This window comes from Babylonia areolata, chromosome 3, assembly GCF_041734735.1.
Source record: "Babylonia areolata isolate BAREFJ2019XMU chromosome 3, ASM4173473v1, whole genome shotgun sequence".
Classification (NCBI taxonomy): Eukaryota; Metazoa; Mollusca; class Gastropoda; order Neogastropoda; family Buccinidae; genus Babylonia; species Babylonia areolata.
The window spans coordinates 8,441,569-8,466,804 of NC_134878.1; the positions used below are offsets into that span (position 1 = coordinate 8,441,569).

General features: G+C 40.4%; 1 protein-coding gene across 1 annotated transcript in view; it reads right to left on the reverse strand.

The window, feature by feature from the left end:
* Positions 1-25,236, reverse strand: part of LOC143280426 (uncharacterized) — a 323,184-nt gene that overhangs the window by 16,119 nt on the left and 281,829 nt on the right. The window contains exons 9-13 of the mRNA XM_076585065.1: positions 24,951-25,080; positions 24,146-24,268; positions 19,136-19,326; positions 17,938-17,964; positions 5,998-7,955 (exon numbers count right to left, since the gene is read on the reverse strand). Of these exons, the coding sequence (XP_076441180.1) occupies positions 5,998-7,955; positions 17,938-17,964; positions 19,136-19,326; positions 24,146-24,268; positions 24,951-25,080 (2,429 nt within the window). The remainder of the gene's footprint in view (positions 1-5,997; positions 7,956-17,937; positions 17,965-19,135; positions 19,327-24,145; positions 24,269-24,950; positions 25,081-25,236) is intronic.

Consider the following 25,236-nt stretch of genomic DNA (forward strand, 5'->3'; position numbering starts at 1 on the left):
CATGTGCTAGTGCCAATGGGCTTCTTCTTTATGCTTCTGTTTTAACTCTATGACAGCTGAACATTGGTGATATAAGATCAGTGCGGCATGCACTTGAAATAAGATCAGTGCGGCATGCACTTGAAATAAGATCAGTGCAGCATGCACTTGAAATAAGATCAGTGCGGCATGCACTTGAAATAAGATCAGTGCAGCATGCACCTGAAATAAGATCAGTGCGGCATGCACTTGAAATAAGATCAGTGCAGCATGCCCTTGAAATAAGATCAGTGCGGCATGCACTTGAAATAAGATCAGTGCAGCATGCACTTGAAATAAGATCAGTGTGACATGCATTTGAAGTGCAATCAGTACTTTTAGTCAGTGTACTCTTTAAAGAGGTGAATTTGATTCTGATGAACAATGCAATTAATGGAATCTAAAGAGGAAGAACGGTGGTGTCTTACAACCTGACCTGTAACTAAGCTCTGTCTGTATCTCAGTGAGGAAACAAATCATTACAGACACGAGTACTTGTTAGCAGCAAACTGGGTTTTTTTTTCTGGTTTTCTTTGTAAAAATTTTTTTGTGTGTTTTTTAATGTACAACGGCTATGTGCAGTGATATGAAGTGTGAAACAATGCCAAGAATGTGTGAAACAATGCCAAGAATGTCAATGTTGTCAAATCCAGTAAACATTCAAAACTGTATGTCAATGTTGTCAGTGCCAGAAACATATTCAGTGCAGTGTGCCATGTTATTAGTGCCAGTGACTTGTTCAATACAGTATGTCAATGCTTTCAGTGCCAGCACACACACACACACACACACATACACACACATATGACATTTTCAATAAAGTATGTCAATGTTGTCAATGCTGGTAACTTGTTCAAGACAGTACTATGTCAATAATGTCAGTGCCAGTGAGTAACTTGTTCAGTACAGTGTACATGTCAGTTGTCAGTGCCAGCAACTTATTCATTGCAGAATAACTTTCATTTCTAAGATTCCAGAGCCTGCTTACGTTACATACATATGTTTTATATAAATATTTCTTATACTAAAATACTAATAGCACCAGTTATGATATGATGGACAAATAATGCAGAGATATACTCATATAGATAAAGATAATCATATATCAACCTTCACCTCCAAATTTTGCTTTTCAAAAGTTACCTGAAATGGCTATCTAAATATGAACCTGAAAATTACATTAAAAAACTAAACACACACACACACACACACACACACACACACACACCCTCCCCTCAACATGTTTTTGTTTATTTTCAACCTTCATCCATCACACTGGAAACTGAACGGGCAGACTGTTGTGGACTGCAGCAGTGGTCATGTCATTTCAGTTTATGGAACTCCTCTTTGGCAGACAGTCCAAAAAAAAAAACACCAGACACACCAAAAACTAAATCATGTTAAATACCAAAGATCAAACACATCAGCATACGAAAGTGCTCACTCATTAAGAAAGAGCTGATTTCAGCTTTGCTGCAAAGTCTGCAACTAGTACAAGCATAAGGCAGCCTGCTGCAACACGGTCAAATCATACGTCCATACAACTTTGCCAAGATATATATATATATATATATATATATATATATATATATATATATATATATATATATATATATATATATATATGTAATAATGAAGTTATGAAATGTTCATGGCAGATTAAAATGATTCTTGAAAAGCAATATAACCCCCTAAGAATTTATGATTTCATTATTTAAAAAGTCATACAGAAAGTTTAGGAATGGTCAACATCATCATTTCATAAAACTTTTATCATTTCATGAGTTAGCTGACTTTCTTTTGTAATTAACATTTTATGTAACAATGTATAAAACCTTTCTCTTTTTTTTTCTTTTTTGTTTTGTTTTGTTTTTTGCACTGCCCATCTTCCGTGCTAAAAGGCATGACTCTCAAGCCAGGAGACGCCATGGCAAAATCAGCTTGGCATCGGACTTCTGATCCAGTGTTCTTTAGTGATCAACACTTATCTTCCATAATGAGTTGTGTCCTTGGGAAAGTCACTTTACAAGTGGAGTGATGGCCTAGAGGTAACGCGTCCGCGTAGGAAGCGAGAGAATCTAAGCGCGCTGGTTCGAATCATGGCTCAGCCGCCGATATTTTCTCCCCCTCCACTAGACCTTGAGTGGTGGTCTGGAAGCTAGTCATTCGGATGAGGCGATAAACCAAGGTCCCATGTGCAGCATGCACTTAGCGCACATAAAAGAACCCACGGCAACAACAGGGTTGTTCCTGGCAAAATTATGTAGAAAAATCCACTTCAATAGGAAAAAAATAAAACTGCATGAAGAAAAAAAAAGAAGAAAAAAAGGGTGGTGCTGTAGTATAGCGACGCGCTCTCCCTGGGGAGAGCAACCTGAATTTCACACAGAGAAATCTGTTGTGATAAAAAGAAATACAAATACAAATCACTCCAATTTTCCTTATTTCAGCCAAGTGTGAATGGGTACCTGACTTCTTTGCGGGAAGGCTGAAACCACAGAGAGGATTGGGCCCCATAAGCCACTTATCCCTATCCTTCATACACCCACTGACCAAAGCTCCTGTCCCAGTTCCGGCAGTGAAAACAGACCTCCATCAATGTGAAGCCACCATGAGGCCATACACCCACTGACCAAAGCCCCTGTCCCAGTTCTGGCAGTGCATATGGAGCTCCATCAATGTCAAGCCACCATGAGGCCATACACCCACTGACCAAAGCTCCTGTCCCAGTTTGGGCATTGAAAACAGAGCTCTATCAATGTCAAGCCACCATGAGGTCATACACCCACTGACCAAAGCTCCTGTCCCAGTTCGGGCAGTGTGTACAGAGCTCCATCAATGTCAAGCCACCATGAGGCCATACACCCACTGACCAAAGCTCCTGTCCCAGTTTGGGCAGTGAAAACAGAGCTCTATCAATGTCAAGCCACCATGAGGTCATACACCCACTGACCAAAGCTCCTGTCCCAGTTCGGGCAGTGTATACAGAGCTCCATCAATGTCAAGCCACCATGAGGTCATACACCCACTGACCAAAGCTCCTGTCCCAGTTCGGGCAGTGTATACAGAGCTCCATCAATATCAAGCCACCATGAGGCCATACACCCACTGACCAAAGCTCCTGTCCCAGTTCGGGCAGTGTATACAGAGCTCCATCAATGTCAAGCCACCATGAGGTCATACACCCACTGACCAAAGCTCCTGTCCCAGTTGGGGCAGTGTATACAGAGCTCCATCAATGTCAAGCCACCATGAGGCCATACACCCACTGACCAAAGCCCCTGTCCCAGTTCTGGCAGTGTATACAGAGCTCCATCAATGTCAAGCCACCATGAGGCCATACACCCACTGACCAAAGCCCCTGTCCCAGTTCTGGCAGTGTATATGGAGCTCCATCAATGTCAAGCCACCATGAGGCCATACACCCACTGACCAAAGCTCCTGTCCCAGTTGGGGCAGTGTATACGGAGTTCCATCAATGTCAAGCCACCATGAGGCCATACACCCACTGACCAAAGCTCCTGTCCTAGTTGGGGCAGTGTATACGGAGTTCCATCAATGTCAAGCCACCATGAGGCCATACACCCACTGACCAAAGCCCCTGTCCCAGTTCTGGCAGTGTATATGGAGCTCCATCAATGTCAAGCCACCATGAGGCCATACACCTACTGACCAAAGCTCCTGTCCCAGTTGGGGCAGTGTATACGGAGTTCCATCAATGTCAAGCCACCATGAGGCCATACACCCACTGACCAAAGCTCCTGTCCTAGTTGGGGCAGTGTATACGGAGTTCCATCAATGTCAAGCCACCATGAGGCCATACACCCACTGACCAAAGCTCCTGTCCCAGTTCGGGCAGTGAAAACAGAGCTCTATCAATGTCAAGCCACCATGAGGTCATACACCCACTGACAAAAGCTCATGTCCCAGTTCAGGCAGTGAAAACAGAGCTCCGTCAATGTGAAGCCACCATGAGGCCATACACCCACTGACCAAAGCTCCTGTCCCAGTTCGGGCAGTGTATATAGAGCACTATCAATGTCAAGCCACCATGAGGCCATACACCAGAGGAGACCCTGCACTGCTGTTGGTGGTGCTGGGACTTGCCTATACAAGATAGTATACTAATTCATCATTCATAAGGACATCAGCCATGGCCGTCAAATAATCATAAAGCCCCTTACTGACAGCAATGTTGAGCAATGTTGTAGAGGAGTCAGTGAGTGAAAGGGCACTGACTAATAAAGGACAATACAAGACAAGACAAGACAACAGGCAAGACAAGACAAATTATTTGAAAACAACGGTAATAGGCCTATGAAAGGAGCATGCCTTTTTACATCCAGCCAATTTTTCTGCATTTAATATGATGGTGGATGTGGATGAGGATGATAATGCATAGATGATGTTGATATGGAAAACTTTCGCTCTACCAAAGTTTTGATGATAATGCATGCTGCTAATATGGACATGTATCCATTCAGGTTTTGATGATAATGCATGCTGCTAATATGGATATGTATCCATTCATGTTTTGATGATAATGCATGCTGCTAATATGGACATGTATCCATTCAGGTTTTGATGATAATGCATACATGCTGCTGATGAGGAGATTCATCTAAGTTCAGGTCTGTGACATTTATTATTAGCTTTTTTTCTTTAAGTAATAACTAAAAGCATTTGCTCAACCTCGCTTGGTAAATGACAAAATTGAAAGGGTCTCTACACCTGGAGAGACAGTGTTGCCTTCAAGAGAGTGCAAATAAAGGCAACCAAATCATTAAAAGAATGTCATTACATGTTTCAGTTTTCGTAAAACCAAAAACATGAAAGGCTGATTAAAAAAAAAAAAGAAAAAAAAAAAAAAGAAGAAAAAAAAATTGAACTTACAGGTATCCACTCAAAGGAAGAACACGGAGAGGAAACCTGATCAAATCAAGACAAACTCAAAAAAAAGGATTTCAACTAACAAAATGGTCTTGCTTGGAAGAAATCAGTAACTTTCGCATTACCTCACTCTCCTGTAACAAGACACTCAAATGGATACTGTTTTTTGCTGTTGTCTTTTTCATTTTCATATGCACTGCAATGCAAATCTTACCAAAAAAAAAAAAAAAAAAAAAAAAAAAAAAAAAGTCATCACATTACTTCATTAATGTTGACTCATGATTGGCATTTTCCTTGCAATATTGTCAACAAATAAAATTTCACATCTGAACATAATATTTTGTTAGAATATTAAACACTCATAAAGAAACTGTTGTGATAACCCCATCCCAAACTCTTGGCACGCACAAAAAAAAACCATCTTTGCAGAACTAGCCTAAACGATATAATCATATATAAATTTTACATTCAAACAGAAATTATGTGGTAATTTTCATGTGTATCAATATGCTGAAGTGAAAACAGTTCAGTTGAGTAACGATATTGCAAGACACTGGTCTTGAAAATCCACTTGCTTTCTTCACATCTTCATATGCCTGGATGGATGTGTTTTCATATTATATCTACCAACAAAAAGTGGTCAAAATGTGAAAAAGCAAAATAATGGGAAAAGCTTGAACATATAAAACTTTTTATCTTTTTCTAAATGTGTGTTCTTTTTCTGTATAACAGTCAAAAACCCTTTTAAAACAATAGTTTGAATAACTAATAATTTCATTATTACTGTATGTCTGTCTACCATAGTGTCAAATCTTGGCTGGGTAGCTTATTACCCAGTTAGCCATAAAATTCCAGTATGCATCAGTTTACCATGGTACAATTAATGACCCCAAATGTCAAATCTGAATAGAAATGTTTAAAAACCAGCTATACAAAAAAAACACAACAACAAAAAAAACAAAAAAAAAACCCCCACTTCACAGCACAAAATTACTCCTATCTTAAGACTATAACAACAACTGCTCTGAGCAAAGAAAGAACTGTGTGAACACCTTTGAGCCACCAACCATAAGCGACGAAAGTACTCACATGGAAGCAGCTGCACTGCCCTTCATGCCAGACGCTGAAGTTTTCTTGCCCGTTTTGCCCGCCGTGTTATCCCCGGCAGTGCCTTTCTTTAACTTTGGGGGCTTCTTCCTGGGCATGTTGAGCCTGTAGGCAAAGCAGGGCACAGTGGGCGTGCTGGCTGACATGGGAGAGGCTGAGGCCACAGAGGCGTGCTCTGCAGGCTCGTTATCCGAGGAGTTATAGTAGTCAAAATCATCACTGTGGAAACTCTCGATCCGGGCCAGGGGAGAGCGCAACACCATCCACGACAGGGGGGTGGTGGGGGTCTTAAGCTTCCCCCCTTGCAGAGGCACTGACCCCCGAATCTGTGACTTGCTGCCGCTGCTGCTGGCCTGGGAGTGGGACCCTGTGGACCCTCGCTGTCGCCGGTGCAGGTACTCCAACACAGCGGGGGCAGCGGCGGCAGTTCCTGAGGCGGAGCCCGTGCCCAGCAGAAGCAGGTCCTCCTCCACCTCGTCCGGGCTGGGGAGACGGTGCTGCTGCGCACTGGCGATGATGCCTCCCACAGCCCTGTTCTTGGGCGGGGGGCCCAGGTAGGGCTGGATGGGATCCGACTCACTCATAAACACCACATCCTCATCCTCCGTCATCACCTCCACCTCATTCTCCAGCCCATCCGCGTCGTCCTCATAATCCTCAACATGGAAATTTCCTGAGATACCTGTTGCCCCCACAAGGTCGTCCAGAGTCAACGCTCGCAGGTCAGGCTCCAGAGTGGTGCTGAACCCTTCCCTCGTCTCCTCCGCCAGTTTACGCCCCCTCACTGAGTCCACTATGTGCCGGGCGTCGGGTCGGCGAACGGGCGGCGATCCATAGTGTAAGGGACTCTTGGACACACCCAGTTGCATAGCTGTAGCTCCCTTGTATCCTTTCTGCAGACGGGGTCTCTCCCGGTGGTGGAGGGAGAGGGGCGGTGCGGGCACTTGTTGGTGAAAAACGGGGCGCTGGCTGCGGTCCAGGAGGTGGAGGGGTCGGGGCAGGAGGTGGCCGGGTCCTGCTGCCGCCCCCTCCGCCCCGCCCACCTCCTGGTGCTCCGGGGAGGGCAGCGTGGGCCCCTCCCTGTCCTCCAGCAGGGACTCTGTGCTCCAGGCCTGCGCCAGTTGGGAGGTGGAGGGCAGGTCCAGCTTCTCCACGTCCACAGACACCTGGCACTCTGCCCCAGCCACTGCCCCCATCACCTCAGGAGAGGAGCTATCCAGCACCGTGTTGGGCACTGGGGGGCACGGGGGCGAGGTGGTATCCGACACATGCACTTCCACACTAGTTAACGGGCCCTTCCTCCCCCCTCCTCCTCCTCCTCCGTCTAGCCCCTTGTTCACAGGTGGCGCCAAACTACTCTTCACAGGCCGGGAGGGGTTGAGCGAGGAAGGTTTGGGGGCGGTGCCCAAGTTTAACGAATAGCACTCCTTGAGTGTTAGGTTGGCCGGCCGGGGCACTGGGCTGGCCTTCAGGGCCGGCACTTGTAACGTCAACACTTTGGGCGTCTGGCCCCCAAAGGCCACCGCCAGAGATGCTGCAGCCATTGACAGAGTGGAAGGGGAGTTGGTGGCTAGCGTTTCTGACTTGGCACACTGCAGCGGACTGTTTTCGGCATCCTCTGGGCCGGACTGCACAGGGGTATCCACAGAACCAGAACGCTTGAAAGAGGAGCGTCTTCTCTGCCCGGGCCCGAATGAGCGGGCGCGCTTCCTGGACAGTTTGAGGGAGGACCCTCGGTGCAGGTGGGGGTTGATGCCGTCAATGTCTGGCACGGACAGGTTGGAAGCTGCGTGGTCTGGCGTCAGGAAGTGGGAAGGGTTGGAGGCCTGGTGACCAGAGGTGGTGATGTGGTTGTGGTGGGTGTGCGGGGGGGCGTGGTGATGGTCGTCCCGGCCCGCCACCGTGTGTGTGGCCTCTATGCCGTGCCGCTCCATGTAGTCCTGCACAGCCACCACACTACGTCAGCCTCTATCGCACACACCTTCCCTGTCACGCCACCCCTCCCTCACACACCTCTCGTCACACCAGCCCTCATTCACACCCTCAATATTCATAGGACTTCTGTTAGGTTGACAACGCAACCACCGCAATACTCACACACCTCTCTTGTCACACCACCCCTCGTTCACACCCTCTATGTTCACAGGACTTCTGCTAAGCCCCTTGACAACACTACTTCTGCACCACAATCTCCTAAATCTGTCATGCAACAGTTTCCCCCCAAAAAAACATGACATTTCCTTTTATCTATCATCAACATTACCTCCATGACCATCCACATATTGTTTGTCGCCAATGACACTTAATAAAGAGTGTCATCCTGTCAGGTTCTAAACCAGTGTTCTCTCATTTCTATCAATCCTTACTGATATTGCTTCAGTCAACGCTGTCATGTCAGAACAAATGTGAACACATACACCCACTACAACCCTCTGTGGTCATGTCATCAGTATCGGTATCAGGTCATGTCATCAGTGTAATGTTAGTGACTGTTATAACACACACGCTCCTGCCATCATCACACACACACACAGCAAACACCAGCAGCTGCTAATGAAAAAATCATCAATAAAAGTGATCATATTTTGAAGATAGCTAATAAAATAGATGATAAAAACTGGTCATATTTTGAGGACTGCTGATAAAACAAGTGATAAAACCGGTCAAATTTCGAGGACTGCAAATGAAACAAATGATAAACCTTGTCAGATGTTGAGGACCGCCAATAAAATAAACGATAATAAAACTGGTCATATCTGGAGGGCAGTTGATAAAATAAATGATAAAACTCATCATATCTGAAGATTAGCTAATAATGAAAATGTCAAAACAGGACACATTTTGAGTATTTAAAAGGTCTATAAAGAACACAGCAACTACAGAGTAAAACCTGTCTGACAACGATCATTCAATATGCACCTTGAATAATGACCTAGAAAAAAATCAACAACACATTTCTCAGGCATTTTTTTTTTCCCTCCACACAGCACACCATGTTCAAACCTTTGTTTCTGTATGCTGGATGTTCTTACTCCCAGTACATGATTAATGCTTGCATGTCGATGTGTCCGTCCTCCTCCTCTCCCTATGGTGTGCATGTGCATATTCATGTATCTGTGTGTGTGCGTGCGTGTGTGAGTGTGTATACGCTTGTGCATGTCTTCATGTGTCTCGGCCTTTTGCTCAATCAGTCTCACAGACCTGAACATGCCATGGTTTTGCTTAACACTAACAATAATGTATACTAAATGCGCATGCTACGGCTTACGTGCTTATTTTCCCATGATTGTACGTGAGTGTGTGTGTGTGTTCATGTGGTTAAAACGAAACAAAAAACAAAACAAAACAAAAGGATCAGAGTGAAGAGAGAAACCCACTTTGACGGACGTTAAATTACCATTATGGCACAGTTTATATACAGAAAAATACACACTCACAAGTACAAATACAGATCACGCACACAAATTTACATTCAAACAAATATTACCAAGTCATTCTCACAAACACTTAGCTCATGACAGCCTCTCAAGGCCTCACCATTGCACTGGGGATATTTATATATAATTACATATATGAATAAATTGATACATGTATGTGTTGAAGATGCAATCCAAACAGTGCAGTGGCACCTCCTTGAGAAACTGAAAGCGAAACTAATGATTCACACACACTAAGTAGTATCATGGCTGTCCTGCTTGTAACCTATTTCATTTCAACCCGTTATCATTTATTCCAAAATGCCACCCACAGCACGGTTAACAAAGGTACTGACATACAACTAACATACATATACACTGCTACATGTTTACACAATGTAAAGTGACATTCTTATCCAATCTTTAAAAGCATCAAGTCTTTCATTCTCACCTTAACCAAATCTTGTAACTCTTTCAAAACAGACCAGAAAAAAAGTATCTCCCCATCCCCACCCCCCACCCCACTTACCCCCCTGTCAACCGACTGTCTCTCTCTCTCTCTGACAAATATGTTTTGTGTGGAAGCAAATAAAAACAATAAATAATGAAAAATAAACAAACAAATAAAACAGAACCACAAATCAAACTTCAGCCATGTGCCAGTTGTCTTTCTTGTTGAAACAAGTCACTGAACTGAGTCTGATGAGTGTCAGGTTAAAAGGAATGGAATGGACTCAACAAAAATCCAGACATGAAATGGGGAAGCCTTAAAAAAAAAAAAAAAAATCAATCCACTTGCTGCCATGCAAGAAACAATGTAATGAAAAACAAAATAATCCATGCAATCATAGCACACACACACACACACACACTCTCTCTCTCTTGCTCTCATAAACACACACACACACACACTAGTAATATGACTCTAAATTTACAATCAAATACGGGAACAAGCTCAACTGTCATTTCTGTTAGAGTTTTTCTCTTCTTTTTTTTTAATTTTTTTTTTTTAACAAAATAATAAGTACATAATTGAAAGTTCACATCTGTTCACAATGAGTGTGAACTTTCTTTGCAGGATTTTTCACTGCAATTACTTGCTCATCTGCTTTCTTTCACACATGTATCAAACCACCATTTAAGTGACATAATTATATCACACATAATCAGTACATGTATGCCTAATATGTTTGCTTTTCAAGCTTGTATCTGTGCGCGTGAACACACACACACACACACTCAAACACACACATCCAAAAACATATGAAAAAAAGTTTTTTTTTAAATAAAGGAAAATATCAAAATCCAACTTACACTCACACACACAGATTATAAGAGATAAAAACAATGTAATATAATGTAACATTATGCAATATAATATGATACAACATATAATATAATTTTGTATTATACAATATTAATATAGTACAATATTATATACAACATATGGAAGACCATGTTCACTGTTCTCATAATGCACTACTTTTTGCAAAAGCTTTGGAACTTCATACAGTACGAACTGTCAGAGATCATTTCACACAATACCACATCACAATTATCTGCTTTGAACTTTTCTTCCATTATCAATCCTGTAAATTGTTCTTCTGTTTGTGCATTTGCTGATTCAATCCTTCATCCACTTAGTCATATTTTTCATTTATTCACAACTGAAACAAAAATTCTGTTAAAACTTGCATACAATGAAAGAAATTCACAATTCAAATTCTAAAGTAATGTAATGTAAATCTAAGCACAAAAGCAAACACTGACGTTCAAAAAGCTCAACAATTTACCTCTGTTCTCTCTTTTTCCTTCATTCTTTCTCTCCATTGTTATATTGCAATATCATTTTTCCATAACAAATCAGTACAGAACTTTTTTTTTTTTTTTTTTTTTTTTTACATAAAAATGATATCACATTCGGCATCACACACTACATGGCTAACAAAAAACTGGGTTAAAACTCACAACATAAAGTTGTTCAAATTTGAAAGCCTTTCAAAGTTGGGAGAAAAGAAAGGACACATTTACAGGGAAGGCTGGAACACCACTAAAATAACAAATTGCCCTCTCCATATAAAGGATATCAAGAACCCTATGTTGCACATCTTTTAAGGGTTTGTTAGCTATACTCTCTGGTCTCCCGCCCCTCTCCCCACCACCCCTAACTCTTTAAGCATCTTACATCTTAGCAAATTCATTGTAAAAAAAAAAAACAAAAAAACCCCGATAAGTTGTTTACAGACGCCTCATATTCCCCCTTAACTCTTACTGCCCAGCCTATGTGCAAGAAACTCCATATGATGCCAGATACTTTCCCCTTGGAAACGATACCTTAAAAAAAAAAAAAAAAAAAATGTTACAAATAATAAAAGACACAAATCATATAAAATTTGAATCAAAGGTAAAAGAGAAGGATAGCAAATCATTCTCAAAAGCAAAACTTCTGACGCCTTCACTGAAGAGTTCATACAAATTAAATAATGTCCCCCCTCATTCTCCCCACACCCCCATCCCCCGCCCCCTTCACAAAAAAGGGGAAGATACACATCTCTTGTTCACACGTTCAATCCTAGTGCATTTCAAGCAGAAAAAAAACAAAGAAATACACTAATGCAAATGAAAGTGTTTGCAAACAAAGAAGTACAAACAACACAGACAAAGGAAAATCTAAAGCACAAAATGAAGCAGGTGACGATAGAGAAAGCAGTATCATTCAACACGGAAAGTAGCTTGTAAGGAAAGGTGACATGCAACTTTCTTTTCTAATAAGCTGTGTGTGTGTGTGTGTGGGGGGGGTGGGGGGTGGGGGTGCGCGCGCGTGCGCGTGTGTGCGTGTGTGTGTGGGGGTGTATTTGTATTTCTTTTTATCATGACAGATTTCTCTGTGTGAAATTCGGGCTGCTCTCCCCAGGGAGAGCACGTCGCTACACTACAGCGCCACCCATTTTTTTTGTATTTTTTCCTGCGTGCGGTTTTATTTGCTTTTCCAATCGAAGTGGATTTTTCTACAGAATTTTGCCAGGAACAATCCTTTCGTTGCCGTGGGTTCTTTTACGTGCGCTAAGTGCATGCTGCACACGGGACCTCGGTTTATCGCCTCATCCGAATGACCAGCGTCCAGACCACCACTCAAGGTCTAGTGGAGGGAGAGAAAATATTGGCGGCTGAGCCGTGATTCGAACCAGCGCGCTCAGATTCTCTTGTTTCCTAGGCGGACGTGTTACCTCTAGGCCATCACTCCACATGTGTGTGTGTGTGTGTGTGTGTGTGTGTGTGTGTGTGTGTGTGTGTGTGTGTGTGTGAGAGAGAGAGAGAGAGAGATGAGAGAGAGAGAGAGAGAGAGAAACAGTGTCCGTGAGGGTCTGGGTTTGAATCCCACTCTTGACCTTTGTCAAAAGTTTGACGAGAAAATCAAACTGATCATCTAGTCATTCAGATGAGACGATAAACCAAGGTCCCATGTGAAGCATGTACTTGGTGCACTGTGTGTATCTATCTCTCCTTTTGTCTGTGTGTGTGTGTGTGTGTGTGTGTGTGTGTGTGTGTGTGTGTGTGTGTTACTATACTACAAATCATGCTCACAATAATCTATATTCATACTCTTCTACCCTCTCCAGTCTAAACATATGCCACTAATTGTTGGGACAGCTCACTGCTGTCAGATTAACCTTAGCAGAGTGTTCGTCAAATTGATGTTCACTTTTTGTAAGCACACAATACAAATTGTTCTACACTTCATGTATAAATCTACTGTTGGATTGTTTGTTTTTTGTTGTTGTTTTTTTATACACAATCCATTCACTTATATGCTTCTATACACTTCATATATTAATTTCCAAAAGGTGATTTTCCCCATGGGAAAAACAATTTCAAGTCTTAGAATGGCGCTTGGGGCCGTAAGGGAAATGCAGGCGAAGGAAAGATTATGGTTAATTCCCAGATTAAATCAATCTTTGATATAGAAAATGACTCTGACCTTGCTTGTCCAGTCAGTATTAAAGTAATTACTATCAGGTTTCTGTCCAAGGTCTCTTTCATTGCAGTAACAAAATGATCAGCATCATTTCATTTATCGTCTGTTTCTGCATTCACTTGTGTATTTTCTGGTCCTTGAATAATTTTATCTGCATTAAAATAAAATTGGTTTCATATTCAATTTCCATGGATTGATGAATCTTGTATAGTGTTCTATTCATGTATTCATCTATGTGTATATTCAGACAAGTGTTATCAATGTGTTTATTTCAGTTGACGATTTTTAGTTAGGATTTCAGCTGATTTAGTTGCAATGTCTTCAGATTATGACTTTTACATTCGGTATGTTGCACAAGAACAATGAACATTCACAAGCAACTGTGTGTGTATGTGTGTGTGTGTGTGCACGCGTGCGTGCTTGTGTAGAAATGTATGTGTTTGAAAATGACTATGATGTATTCATCAACACATCTACATCATGCACTGGATTGGTTAACCAGTGTTCCGTAAGCTATTAAATGAGGACAACTTGGATTGCTTTCTATGCATCTAATCATTCACTTGTAAGTCAGTTTTACTTTTTTAAAAACTCAACCCAACAACACAAATTCTATTTCTTATTTCAGGGATTTTTTCTTTTCTTTTCTTAGAACTTGAGCATTACCATTGATGATTAATACTTTGCCAAGAAGATAAATGTCTGGACAAATACTACTGTGAAACAGACAGAAATAAACCATAACCAAAAAATGTGCGCAAAAATATGCAAGCAATGAAAGAGTGCATGGACTATTCTTTTCAGTGAAATAAAACAGACAAAGCCGTGAGAAAATTAATAAGAAAAGAAGAAAAAAAGAAAAAAAAATGGAAACAATCATAATATTGAAATAACATAAAAACATCTTTTGAAAAGAAAGAAAGAAAGAAAAATGGAAGTTAACAAAACAGTCGGTGCTGTTTGGTGTGTGTGTGTGTGTGTGTGAGTGTGTGTTTGTGTGTGTGTAGAAGTTAGTATCTATGCTTTACAATATTAAATGTACACTTGGTAGATATGCATATAAGCACAGGGAGAGAGAGAGAGAGATGGGGGGGGGGGGGGGGGCCTGGGGGGGGGGGGGAGAGGGCGGAAAGGGGGGTGGGGGGGAGGGGGGGAGAAAGGAGAAGTAAAGACTCAAAAAATTTAAAACCTATTCAGATCATCTCTCTTCAACAAGCAGAAATACACCTACCACGTAACAAATCTGTCTGTGCTTTATGATGATTCCCTCTCAATCTATTATCTTTTTTTTTTTTTTTTTTTTTTTTAAACCAACCAACAAAACCAAACCTTTCTTCTTCTTTTTCATCCTGCTTTGGGTTTCCTTCGAAACTACTCGTTCAGTCTGGACTCTTAAACCATGCTTCCTCACACAAAACACCAACATCTAAGGTTTAGTTTCTTTGCAGGCATGACCTTGGCTGTACCCAAACAACATGTGGCCCTGTTTGACAATGGATCTCACAGGCTATTCTGCGAACCACGGCAGGAAAACACAATGGAACCATAAAAAAAACCCAAAAAACCCAAAAACAACACATAGTACATAGACACACTCTTTGGAGCTTTCTGTGAGGTTTTTTTTTTTTTTCTTCTTTCTTTTTTGAAAAACAATGAAGATGAAAAGATAACTTTAGACTGGCATACAGCACTGGTGAAAATACGCACACACAGAAAAAAAAAAAAAAAAATCAAGAACGGTCCCAGTCTATATTTGCACAGTTAGACTGTCATGCTCTCCAGAAAACCTTGATCAGTTTTTTTTTCAAGGTAACTGAAGAGCCGATTCCAATGCAAAAAGACATAAAAAAATTATAAAAAAAAACAACAAAAAACATGGAAAAAAGGCAAGAAATCGTGTGTCACTGTAAGCGAAAAGTCCACCGCATTGTTAATCAGGACAATGAACAGGAGCCAGGTTAGAATATATATATATATATATATATATACACATACATATATGCATACATATATACAGGTACATGTGGCATGTACAGTACATGTACACACACAGTAGCAGGAGAAAAAGGACAAACAGAAAAAACGTTACAATATATATCAAACAGCGGTGATGACAAGAGAAGCAAGACACGGCAATGGACACTATGTCAAAAGGAGTCGAGGCAGGCGCTCACTGTTCAGAAGAGGCTTCATGAAACTGTGCAACACGGTGCAGCCAGCGTGTGTGCTCACACAACAACATGCTCTGTTGTCTTTTGTTTTGCTTCACTGGGGGGGTTACCTTCAAGATTTCAACGCTTGGCTTGGCTCTTCAACTTTATACTTAGTTTTATTTCGTTTTTTTTTTTTTTTGTTTTTTTAAATGTCAAAAACGTTTTTATTTCAAACCTCATAGTTTTGTTGTTTTGTTTTCGTTTTCTGTTGTATGTTTTTTTTTGTGGGGATCAATTTACTTATTCTTACTTGTTTCCATGTTTTTTTGTCCAAAACGTTTCAGACGATTTTGTTTTGTTTTTGTTTTTTTTGTTTTTGTTTTTTTTCCAGTCCACTTAACCCTTACTGTTTCCCAAGTCTTTGGTCCAAAACTTTTTATTGCAAACCTTATTTTCTGTTTGTTTGTTTTTGCTTTATTATTATTATTATTATTTTTATTTTTTTATTTTTTTTATAACTAACTCTTGCTGTTTCCAAATTCTTTGTCCAGAATTTTTTACTTCAAAGTTGTTTTTTGTTTTTTTTTGTTTTGTTTTTTTGTTCACTGATTCTTACTTATATCCTTGTCCCAAATCTGTTGACAGCTCTGTGCTCATTTGTTCAGCTTGCTTACTAGTCTTCACAGCACATTCAGCACATATTCTCAGAGTACTAGGAAGAGATTTCCAACGCAATATAATACATGGTGCTTTTGCTCTTCCTGACCCTATGCATAAGACAATGTGGACCAAGCACCATGTTTTCTGATAGTTTTGAATGTTCTTCTGATTCAGGCTTTATAAAATCATCAACTTGAGTTGTGAACCTTTTACACACACAAGAACACTTGGAGTCTGCTTATTTAGTCATTCAGATGAGGCCATAAACGGAGATCCCATGTCCAGCAAGCACACAGCACAAGTAAAAGAACCCACGGCAACAAAACAGTTGTCCCTGGCAAAACTATGTAGAAACATCCACTTTGAAAGGAAACCAACACATCTGCTGACAGAAAGAAATAAAGGGTAATGCTGCATTGTGGCAACGCCCTCTCCCCGAGGAGAGCAGCCTGAATTTCACACAGAAAAGTATACTGTGTCAAAAAAAATAATACATTTTTTTTTTTTAATTGGACAAGGCTCCGGTAACTGCATTTCATTTTGGTTGACGGAGTGTGCACTGACTGTTCATGACACGAACAGGGTGAACACAGGGCCATTAAAAAACAGAAATTGTTTGTGACAACACAAGGAACTTATCAATATAAAAAAAAATCACAGGGATGAATCTTAATCTTAACATAATGTAAAAACTTATCGATAAATCAATGCCATTCTTCAATATCTGTTGTTGTTGTTTTTCTCTGAATAAAATGCATAGTTTGAAAGGAATAATCTGGTCAGCTCTGTTCTGTTCTGTTTTGTACCTGTCAGCAGGTGCTATAACTTTGTGATCAGTGCCTTGGATTCCACAGTGAAGTCTATGAGGTATGAGATTCAAATCATAGCACGCTGAATGAGTGGACTTCACACCAACGATCTCTCAGGTCGCTGTATGTTCAGATCTGCTACAATGCCTTATTTCTTCTCATGGACCAAATCCAACACTTGTTTATAATATGTTCATGTAAACACTGTGTGGGTTATCGACACAAGCAAACCCAACCTGAGTATGGCTGCCTAAAATCTGGGAATTAATAGTTATCAACACGCAACTCCTTTTAGTTGAAATGTGTACATATGAAAGCTATGGCCCAGAGATGCAAAATGATGTTAACACATACAAATTCATGTAGTCTACACGGAGAGAGAGAGAGCACACATGTAACTTCTGAAGGTAAGTCTCTCAGTCATCTTGTTTTATTTGATTTGTGAAACACTGTGAGCCTCTGTGAGGGAACAGCGCTATAGAAGAGCACTTCGTTATTATCATTATCATTGTTATTTTGATCAGTGTTGAGCACTTGTCATCAGCAATTAATCATAGTCATTCAATTTACACTATGCAAAGGAAACTTTTTAAAAAAGCCTGTTTGTACATACCACCTTCTTGCACATGGCCTTCATTCTGTGCTAAAGATTTGCTACATCCTTTGACTTTCCTGCTTTCTCTTGTTGATACATTTATCACTGCCAGTGCTACAGATTACAACGCTAAGTGATTTCAGTGTTGTTTTAAGCCACATGAAAAGGCAAGACACCAAATTCCCTTTAAAAAAACAACAACCCATAAAGCCAAAAAAAAAAAAAAAATGAAGAATCAGATTTTGAGGTGCACAGTTCCATAAGCCATTAAGAAACCATCCAAAGAGTAACAGTAAAGCATTAGTAACCATACCCGTCTTAACTGACTTCGCACTGACATCTGTTGGTGAATCAAAAGACAGTATGTTACACTTGTATGCAAGACACACTAAAGAGGACGTATCTGGACATCAGACAGACAGACAAACAAACAACAAAATCTACACGCAAAATCACACTGGGGGGTTGGGGGGGTGGGGGGGGTCTAGAGACTTCTGTGTACACATCATCAAACACATCAGCTTATCAGTGTGTGTGTCACTCGTCAACCGTCCAGCCATCAAGGTGGACAACCCCTTTCTTCACATCATCAACAACGGTCACAGTCTGGAAGCTCAGGGAAATATTGCCAACAGGTGCACAAAGGCACATAACATGAAAATGCAGAGAAATCAATGCATCCTATCAAAATAATAGAAGAATGGACCTCTGTCACTCAACTGAATGAAAACCGTGTCATTCTAAAACACAGGCAGCATTGTATCGGCAACACTAAACTACAACCGCATAGTCTTTTTTTCTTCACTGTGTTCATTTCCACTGCAGGACATTGTAAACTTCTTGTCCAAGGCACGTAGTTCAAGAAACAGTTACTCCGTCTCCAGATCACCCTTTAAAACTCCAGTGGGAAGAATTTCTCCTCAACAATAACTCAAACAGAAAGCAATGACCATTACTTCAGATCTGTACCTACTAAAGTCAATGACAATACTATATATATACGAAAGATTCAACATACAGAACTCAAATTCTGTACCAATCATTTTGTAACTTTTCTGTGTGCACACTGACATTTGGTTCCAGAACTTCCTGCCATCCACTACGTCCATACACTGCTAATCTGCACTGACATCCTTTCATGAAGAAAAAATGACCCCCACCCCCACCCACCCCTAACATTCTTCATACACTCCCGCAACCACAAAAATATAATTAATGTGACACATGACTATATCAGAATGATTTCATATCATTATCAATACTGATAATGTTGAAAAATATCACTGCCCGCTAAACTCATGCATGAGCAAAAGATAAAATTCCTAAAACATGAAGAAACCAATCTTTTAACACAAAACACACTGAAGAATAAAGAAAATATCAATTAAAAACTTGTAACAGAAATCATGTAGCAGCAATAACCAAAATCAAACAAAAAAATTCCCACTAGAATCATTGTAACAAACTTATCAAAAACCATACAGAAACGGATTTCTCTTTTTTACGCTCACCCCGTCAGTATTTTTGTGCTGTGCAGCGGCGATCGGGGAACGTCCTCTCCGTCGAGACCTCCTCCTCTCGGGCCCAAGCCAAGACGGCGTGCTGCAGAGCGCCAGGAAGTCGAACGACGTCATCCGCGTTTCTGGCTCGCCTGTGGCGTCGCTGCCACTGTGGGGTGCCGACTCCACGCACACCTCTGGCGCTGGCAGGACAAGAGCTGGCGGAACTAACAACATGAATTACAGGTGTTTCTCACCTCTGTGGCACTATGCTACTGAACAAGGGACACTTTGAGGGCTGTGTCACACACAGTGCGAGTGCTGCCACAATAGTGAACGTCACGGTCACCACTTTAGGTTGTTGAGGCATTTCTCAAGGTGCTGTGCAGTGCCACAATAGCGAGTGCTGAGCATTTTAATCAGGGTCTTTTATAAGGTGTTATAGGTAAAGTGCTGAACATTTGAATCAGGATCTTTTATAAGGTGCTATACAGTGCTGAGCATTTTAATCAGGGTTTTTATAAGGCGCTATACTGTGCTGAACATTTGAATCAGGGTCTTTTATAAGGTGCTATAAGTGCCACACTACCAAGTGCTGAACATTTGAATCAGCGTCTTTTATCAGGTGCTATAAGTGCCACAATACCAAGTGCTGAACATTTGAATCAGGGTCTTTTATAAGGTGCTATACAGTGCTGAACATTTTAATTGGGGTCTTTTATAAGGCGCTATACTGTGCTGAACATTTTAATCAGGGTCTTTCACAAGGTGCCATAAGTGCCACAATACCAAGTGCTGAGCATTTTAATCAGGGTCTTTTGTAAGTTGCCATATAGTGTCACAGTACTGAGTGTTGAACATTTCAATCAGGGTATTTCTCAAGGTGCTATGCAGTGCCAAAGAAACTGAATGCTGAACATTTTAAGCAGTCTTTCTCAAGGTGCTATACAGTGCAATAATACCGAGTGCTGAACACTTTAATCAGGGTCTTTTATAAGGTGCTATACGGTGTCATAATACTAAAATCTGAACATTTAAATCCGGATCTTTCTCAAGGTGCTATACAGGGCAATAATACTGAGTGCTGAACACTTTAATCAGGGTCTTTTATAAGGTGTATACAGTGCCATAATACTAAGTACTCAAGGCCACAAAAGTGAGTGAATGACATTTTAATCAGGGTATTTCTCAAGATGTTATATAATGCCATAATACTAAGTTCTCAAGGTGTTATATAATGCCACAAAACTGAGAGAAGGACATCTTAATCTGGGTATTTCTCAAGGTGGGATATAGTGCCATAATACTAAGTTCTCAAGGTGTTATATAATGCCACAAAACTGAGAGAGTTTCAGTTTCAGTAGCTCAAGGAGGCGTCACTGCTTTCGGACAAATCCATATACGCCACACCACATCTGCCAAGCAGATGCCTGACCAGCAGCGTAACCCAATGCGCTTAGTCAGGCCTTGAGAAAACTGAGAGAAGGACATCTTAATCTGGGTATTTCTCAAGGTGTTATATAATGCCATATTACTAAGTTCTCAAGGTGTTATATAATGCCACAAAACTGAGAGAAGGACATCTTAATCTGGGTCTTTCTCAAGGTGGGATACAGTGCCACAATACTGAGTGCTCAAGCTGTTGCACAGTGCCACAAAACAGTGAAGGACATTTTAATCAGGTTATTTCTCAAGGGGGTATATAGTGCCACAATACTGAGTACTCAGGGTGTTATATAATGCCATAAAAATGAGTGAAGGACATTTTAATCTGGGTCTTTCTCAAGGTGCTATACAGTGCCATAATACTGAGTGCTCAAGGTGTTATACAGTGCACAAAAAAAAAAAAAAAAAAAAAAAAAAAAAGAGTGGACATTTTTATGAGGGTCTTTCTCAAGGGGGTATATTGTGCCACAACACTGAGTGCTGAAGGTTTTATATTGTGCCACAATGTTGCATGCTCATGGCATCATATTGTTCAAATATACTAAACAATGAACATTTTATTCGGGTCTTTCCCAAGGTATTATACCTGTGCCACTATGAACGCTTTAATCAGCCATTACAAGGTGTCATCATTTAGTTTCACAATACTGAACGATGAATATTCTAATCAGGATCTTTCTCAAACTGTTATTATATATTGCCACAATACTGTAGATGGAACATTTGAACCAGGTGGTATGCAGTGCCACAAAACCAAAGGATGAATGCTTTAATCAGTATCTCTCTCAAGGTGTTATTTTGTGCCAAAACACTGACCAACCAATGTTTAAAACAGTGCTTTATTCAAGGTATAATTCAAAGCTGTAATACAGAACATTTCTAGTTTTTCTCAATGTGTTGAAGCACAAAAGAACGGAACAATCTAGTGTAATAATGCAGACTTTAATCACATTTCTGTCTTTTAACACCTGTTTACAAATGCGTTATCAGATGAACGATGTTGGCTAAAGTAATCGGACAATATCAACTTGAATCAGTGTTCCTCAAGTTGACACAACAACGGAAAAAATATATTTAAGTCTTTCTCAAAGTTACGTTTGCTAAAACAAACAAACAAACAAAAAATGTTATCAGTTGTCTTTCTCAAGGAAGTGACAATATAAACTTGAAGCAATGTGCCTCAAGATGATACAACAACAGGAAAAAAACTGTAAAGTTTTTTCTCAAAGTTACATTTGTTACAACAAATAAAAATGTTCATCAGCTGATAAAACACAACAACAACCAATAAAACTTTTAAATAGATTAAATAAAGAGAAATACCAATCTGCCTAAAGATTAAAAAAAAAAAAAAAAAAAAAAATCACACTTCCTTTATGTGATATAGTCACGCTCTGTAGATAAACCATCAGGCTAAACATCATTCTTCGACATTGCATCCTCTTTCAGAATTGCACCCAATTATGATACACAGTGTTTCCACAGAAAAAGTCCATGCCTCTATTTAGTCATGGATAAGAACTCCATACAACCTTTCCCATAGTTAATGAAATGATTATCAAACTCTTCTCCACGTGTGTGATGTTTCATATGCAGAAATGAAGGTAGAAATGCAAGAAGAAAGTAAAACAATTTCCTGTGCTTTTATTGACTCACTTGTGTAAACAAAGTGAGTCTATGTTACAACCCGTTGTTCTGTTGTCTGTGTGTGTGTGTGTGTGTGTGTGAGTGTGTGTGTCCATGGTAATCTTTAACATTGCCATTTTCTCTAGAAAAGCTTTGTCTGCCAATACCAAATTTGGCTTATAAACATAGTAGGAAAACAAAATCTTCACAGTCGTACCAATAATAGGTTGTATGTCTCCTGAATTTAGCCGTGTTTCCGAATCATTAACGGCTTGTTTCATTGATACTCAATAAGGAATCCAAAAACGCTGCTACCCCTTCGCAGCTGCCCGAATGAAGACAAGATGGCGCCATGACATCGTTTTTCTTGTTCGCAGTTAAAAGTAAAGAAATACAAATGCTGGACAGAACACATACAGTGACACTAACTACATAGTTGATGTGTTTGCTGCATCTGACCTCGTTTTTCTTGTTCGCAGTTAAAAGTAAAGGAATACAAATGCTGAACAGAACACATACAGTGACACTAACTACATAGTTGATGTGTTTGCTGCATTTGAATATTCTAAAGTGGACACTGAATTAACTGCAATGAACATGAAAGAAAACTTGAATTGACCGTTTCACAGAGTTAAGTTCCTTGTCTACACTGGTCTGTGCAGATCTTGACAAAACTGATGCAAAGCCTGACGCGATGGCAACATCTCCTTTACCGCCAAATTAAAAGAATTTCTTAAATAATCGTCGACAAGTTTACTGCAAATGAATGTTTTAAAGTAGATGAACAGAAAAGAGAAATTGAATGGACCGTGTTATAGTTTCTCAGTGACAGCAACAAGGAGTTGTTAAACACGGATCTCTGCACATCTATAAAGAAACGGAAACATATCTATAAAGAAACGGAAACATATTGCAGTGTGTGGGATCATCTCCTTTACCTCAGACTTTTTTAAGTGCCTGAGCTATATCAAAATAACAAGATTTAAATGGTGTTAACACTTCCATTGCTGCTGTCCATTTATTTCGCTAAAAGAACATGCTTAAATGATAATTTTCTAATGTCATTGTTGAAACCACGTCAGCCTAATGGATAAAACCAATCATTCTAAATCTGAACACCCTTAGTTCGAAACTGCTTGGAGACCTTTTTTTTTCTTTTAATGCAAATCTTTATATAATTATAATAACGAATAGAGAACACATTTCAAGAAACTAATTTTTATAAGTTTTTATTTATTTTACTTTTTTTTAAATTTTCTTAAAGTGTATCACAAGTGAGTCTTGGAGGCCTTGCCTTTCTTGTTATTGGTGAAATAAAAACCTGTCTGTGTCTCTCTGTCTAAAAGACTACTGAATCACTGACAAAAAGAAACGAAGGATACAATGAAAAACAAGAGTCAGGGGAGTTGAACACAATGTGCCAAATTATCATATCATGTATTTCATGAGCAGCTTTTAGGCTTCTTTAGCTTTTTCCTGAATATGTAGTACCATATGTTTCTTCTTTACTTTTTATATACTGGTATTCGGTAATCTCACACTTTAGCATCCTAAATTCCTGGAGCTGAATTTAGGATTCTAAAGTCGGATGGAATGAATCGCACATTGGCATCCCAAATTCCTGAGCTGAATTTAGAATGCTAAAGTGCCACTTTACCATATAACAGTCTAGATGTGCACTTAGCTAATGTTAGGATTCTAAAGTCGGATGGAATGAATCGCACATTAGTATCCCAAATTCCTGAGCTGAATTTAGAATGCTAAAGTGCCACTTTACCATATAACAGTCTAGATGTGCACTTAGCTAATGTTGTTGCTAGTTTCTAATTGAGAAATCACAGCACCATCCCTATTCAGCTTCAAGTTATCAAGGCACTGGCAGCAGCCAGAAACCAACGCCCATTTTCCCAGTCACGGCTCCCCCCCACCCCCACCCCTTTCTTATCATACCTCCAATTTTTCCTTTGACACGACCTTTCTCCTTCTTGTCAGCAGGGGCGGACTTGGCTCGGCGTTTGGTTTTGGGTTCACGTCGCTCCATCTGCTTGGACGTGTGATCCACGTCAAACAGACCTGCAACCATCGTCACAGTTTCCTCACTAAATCCGCATGTGTTTTTAGCATTTACCATGATAAACAGTGCGCGTAAATCTATACTACATTACTGCTTTGTCATTAAGTCTGAAAAATAATAATTACAATATAATCATAATAATGTGGAGGCTTATAGTTATACAGCGCAGTTCCCCACTTTCAATAGCAGGCTCACCACACTTTACAGTAAAAAGCAGATATATAAAATATAGTAATAAAAAATTAGATGAAAACAATTCACCACCCAAACACCGTTCACAGCACAAAAAATGGCACATCACACACACTCCACCACCGCCACCAATATAGATTGTGCATGTGTGTGTGTGTGTGCGTGTGTGTGTGCACCTCAAACTCTGATCACTGGTAAAACACTGGATCAAAAGTCCAATGCCAAACTGATTCTGGCTTGTGTGCCCCCCCCCCACCCCCCCTCCCTTTTCAAGCAGTCTATACATAATTTAAGGCACTTCCATTCCATACTATGTAATCTATGGAACCACATCTATATCATCTTCCATATGAGTGTGTGATGTGTCGTGCATGTGTGGGGTTGAGTGTGCTTGTGTGTGTGTGTGTCTTTTTGCGATTGAATTATCTTTGTAAAGCACTTCGAGGTCTGAAGGCACTATATAAATGATTTCTGAAGACATCCCCATACCTTGATCTCGTCGTTTATTGTCCAGTAGCATGTTATACATGGCTGACATTTCGTCCGACTTGGTTTCCCCAACCTTCTGTTCCACGTGCTCCTTCTTTATCCCTAGCTTCTGCGACAGTTCCAAGATGGTCTGCAAAACACACAGCTCTCCATCAACACACACACACACTACAGCAGGAAGGACAGGGGCGACACAAGAGCATGTAAATGAAACGAAACTGTCACAAGCACGAACAGCATCCATAATACTCACAGCTCTCGCAAATGACTTACCAAACATATGTGT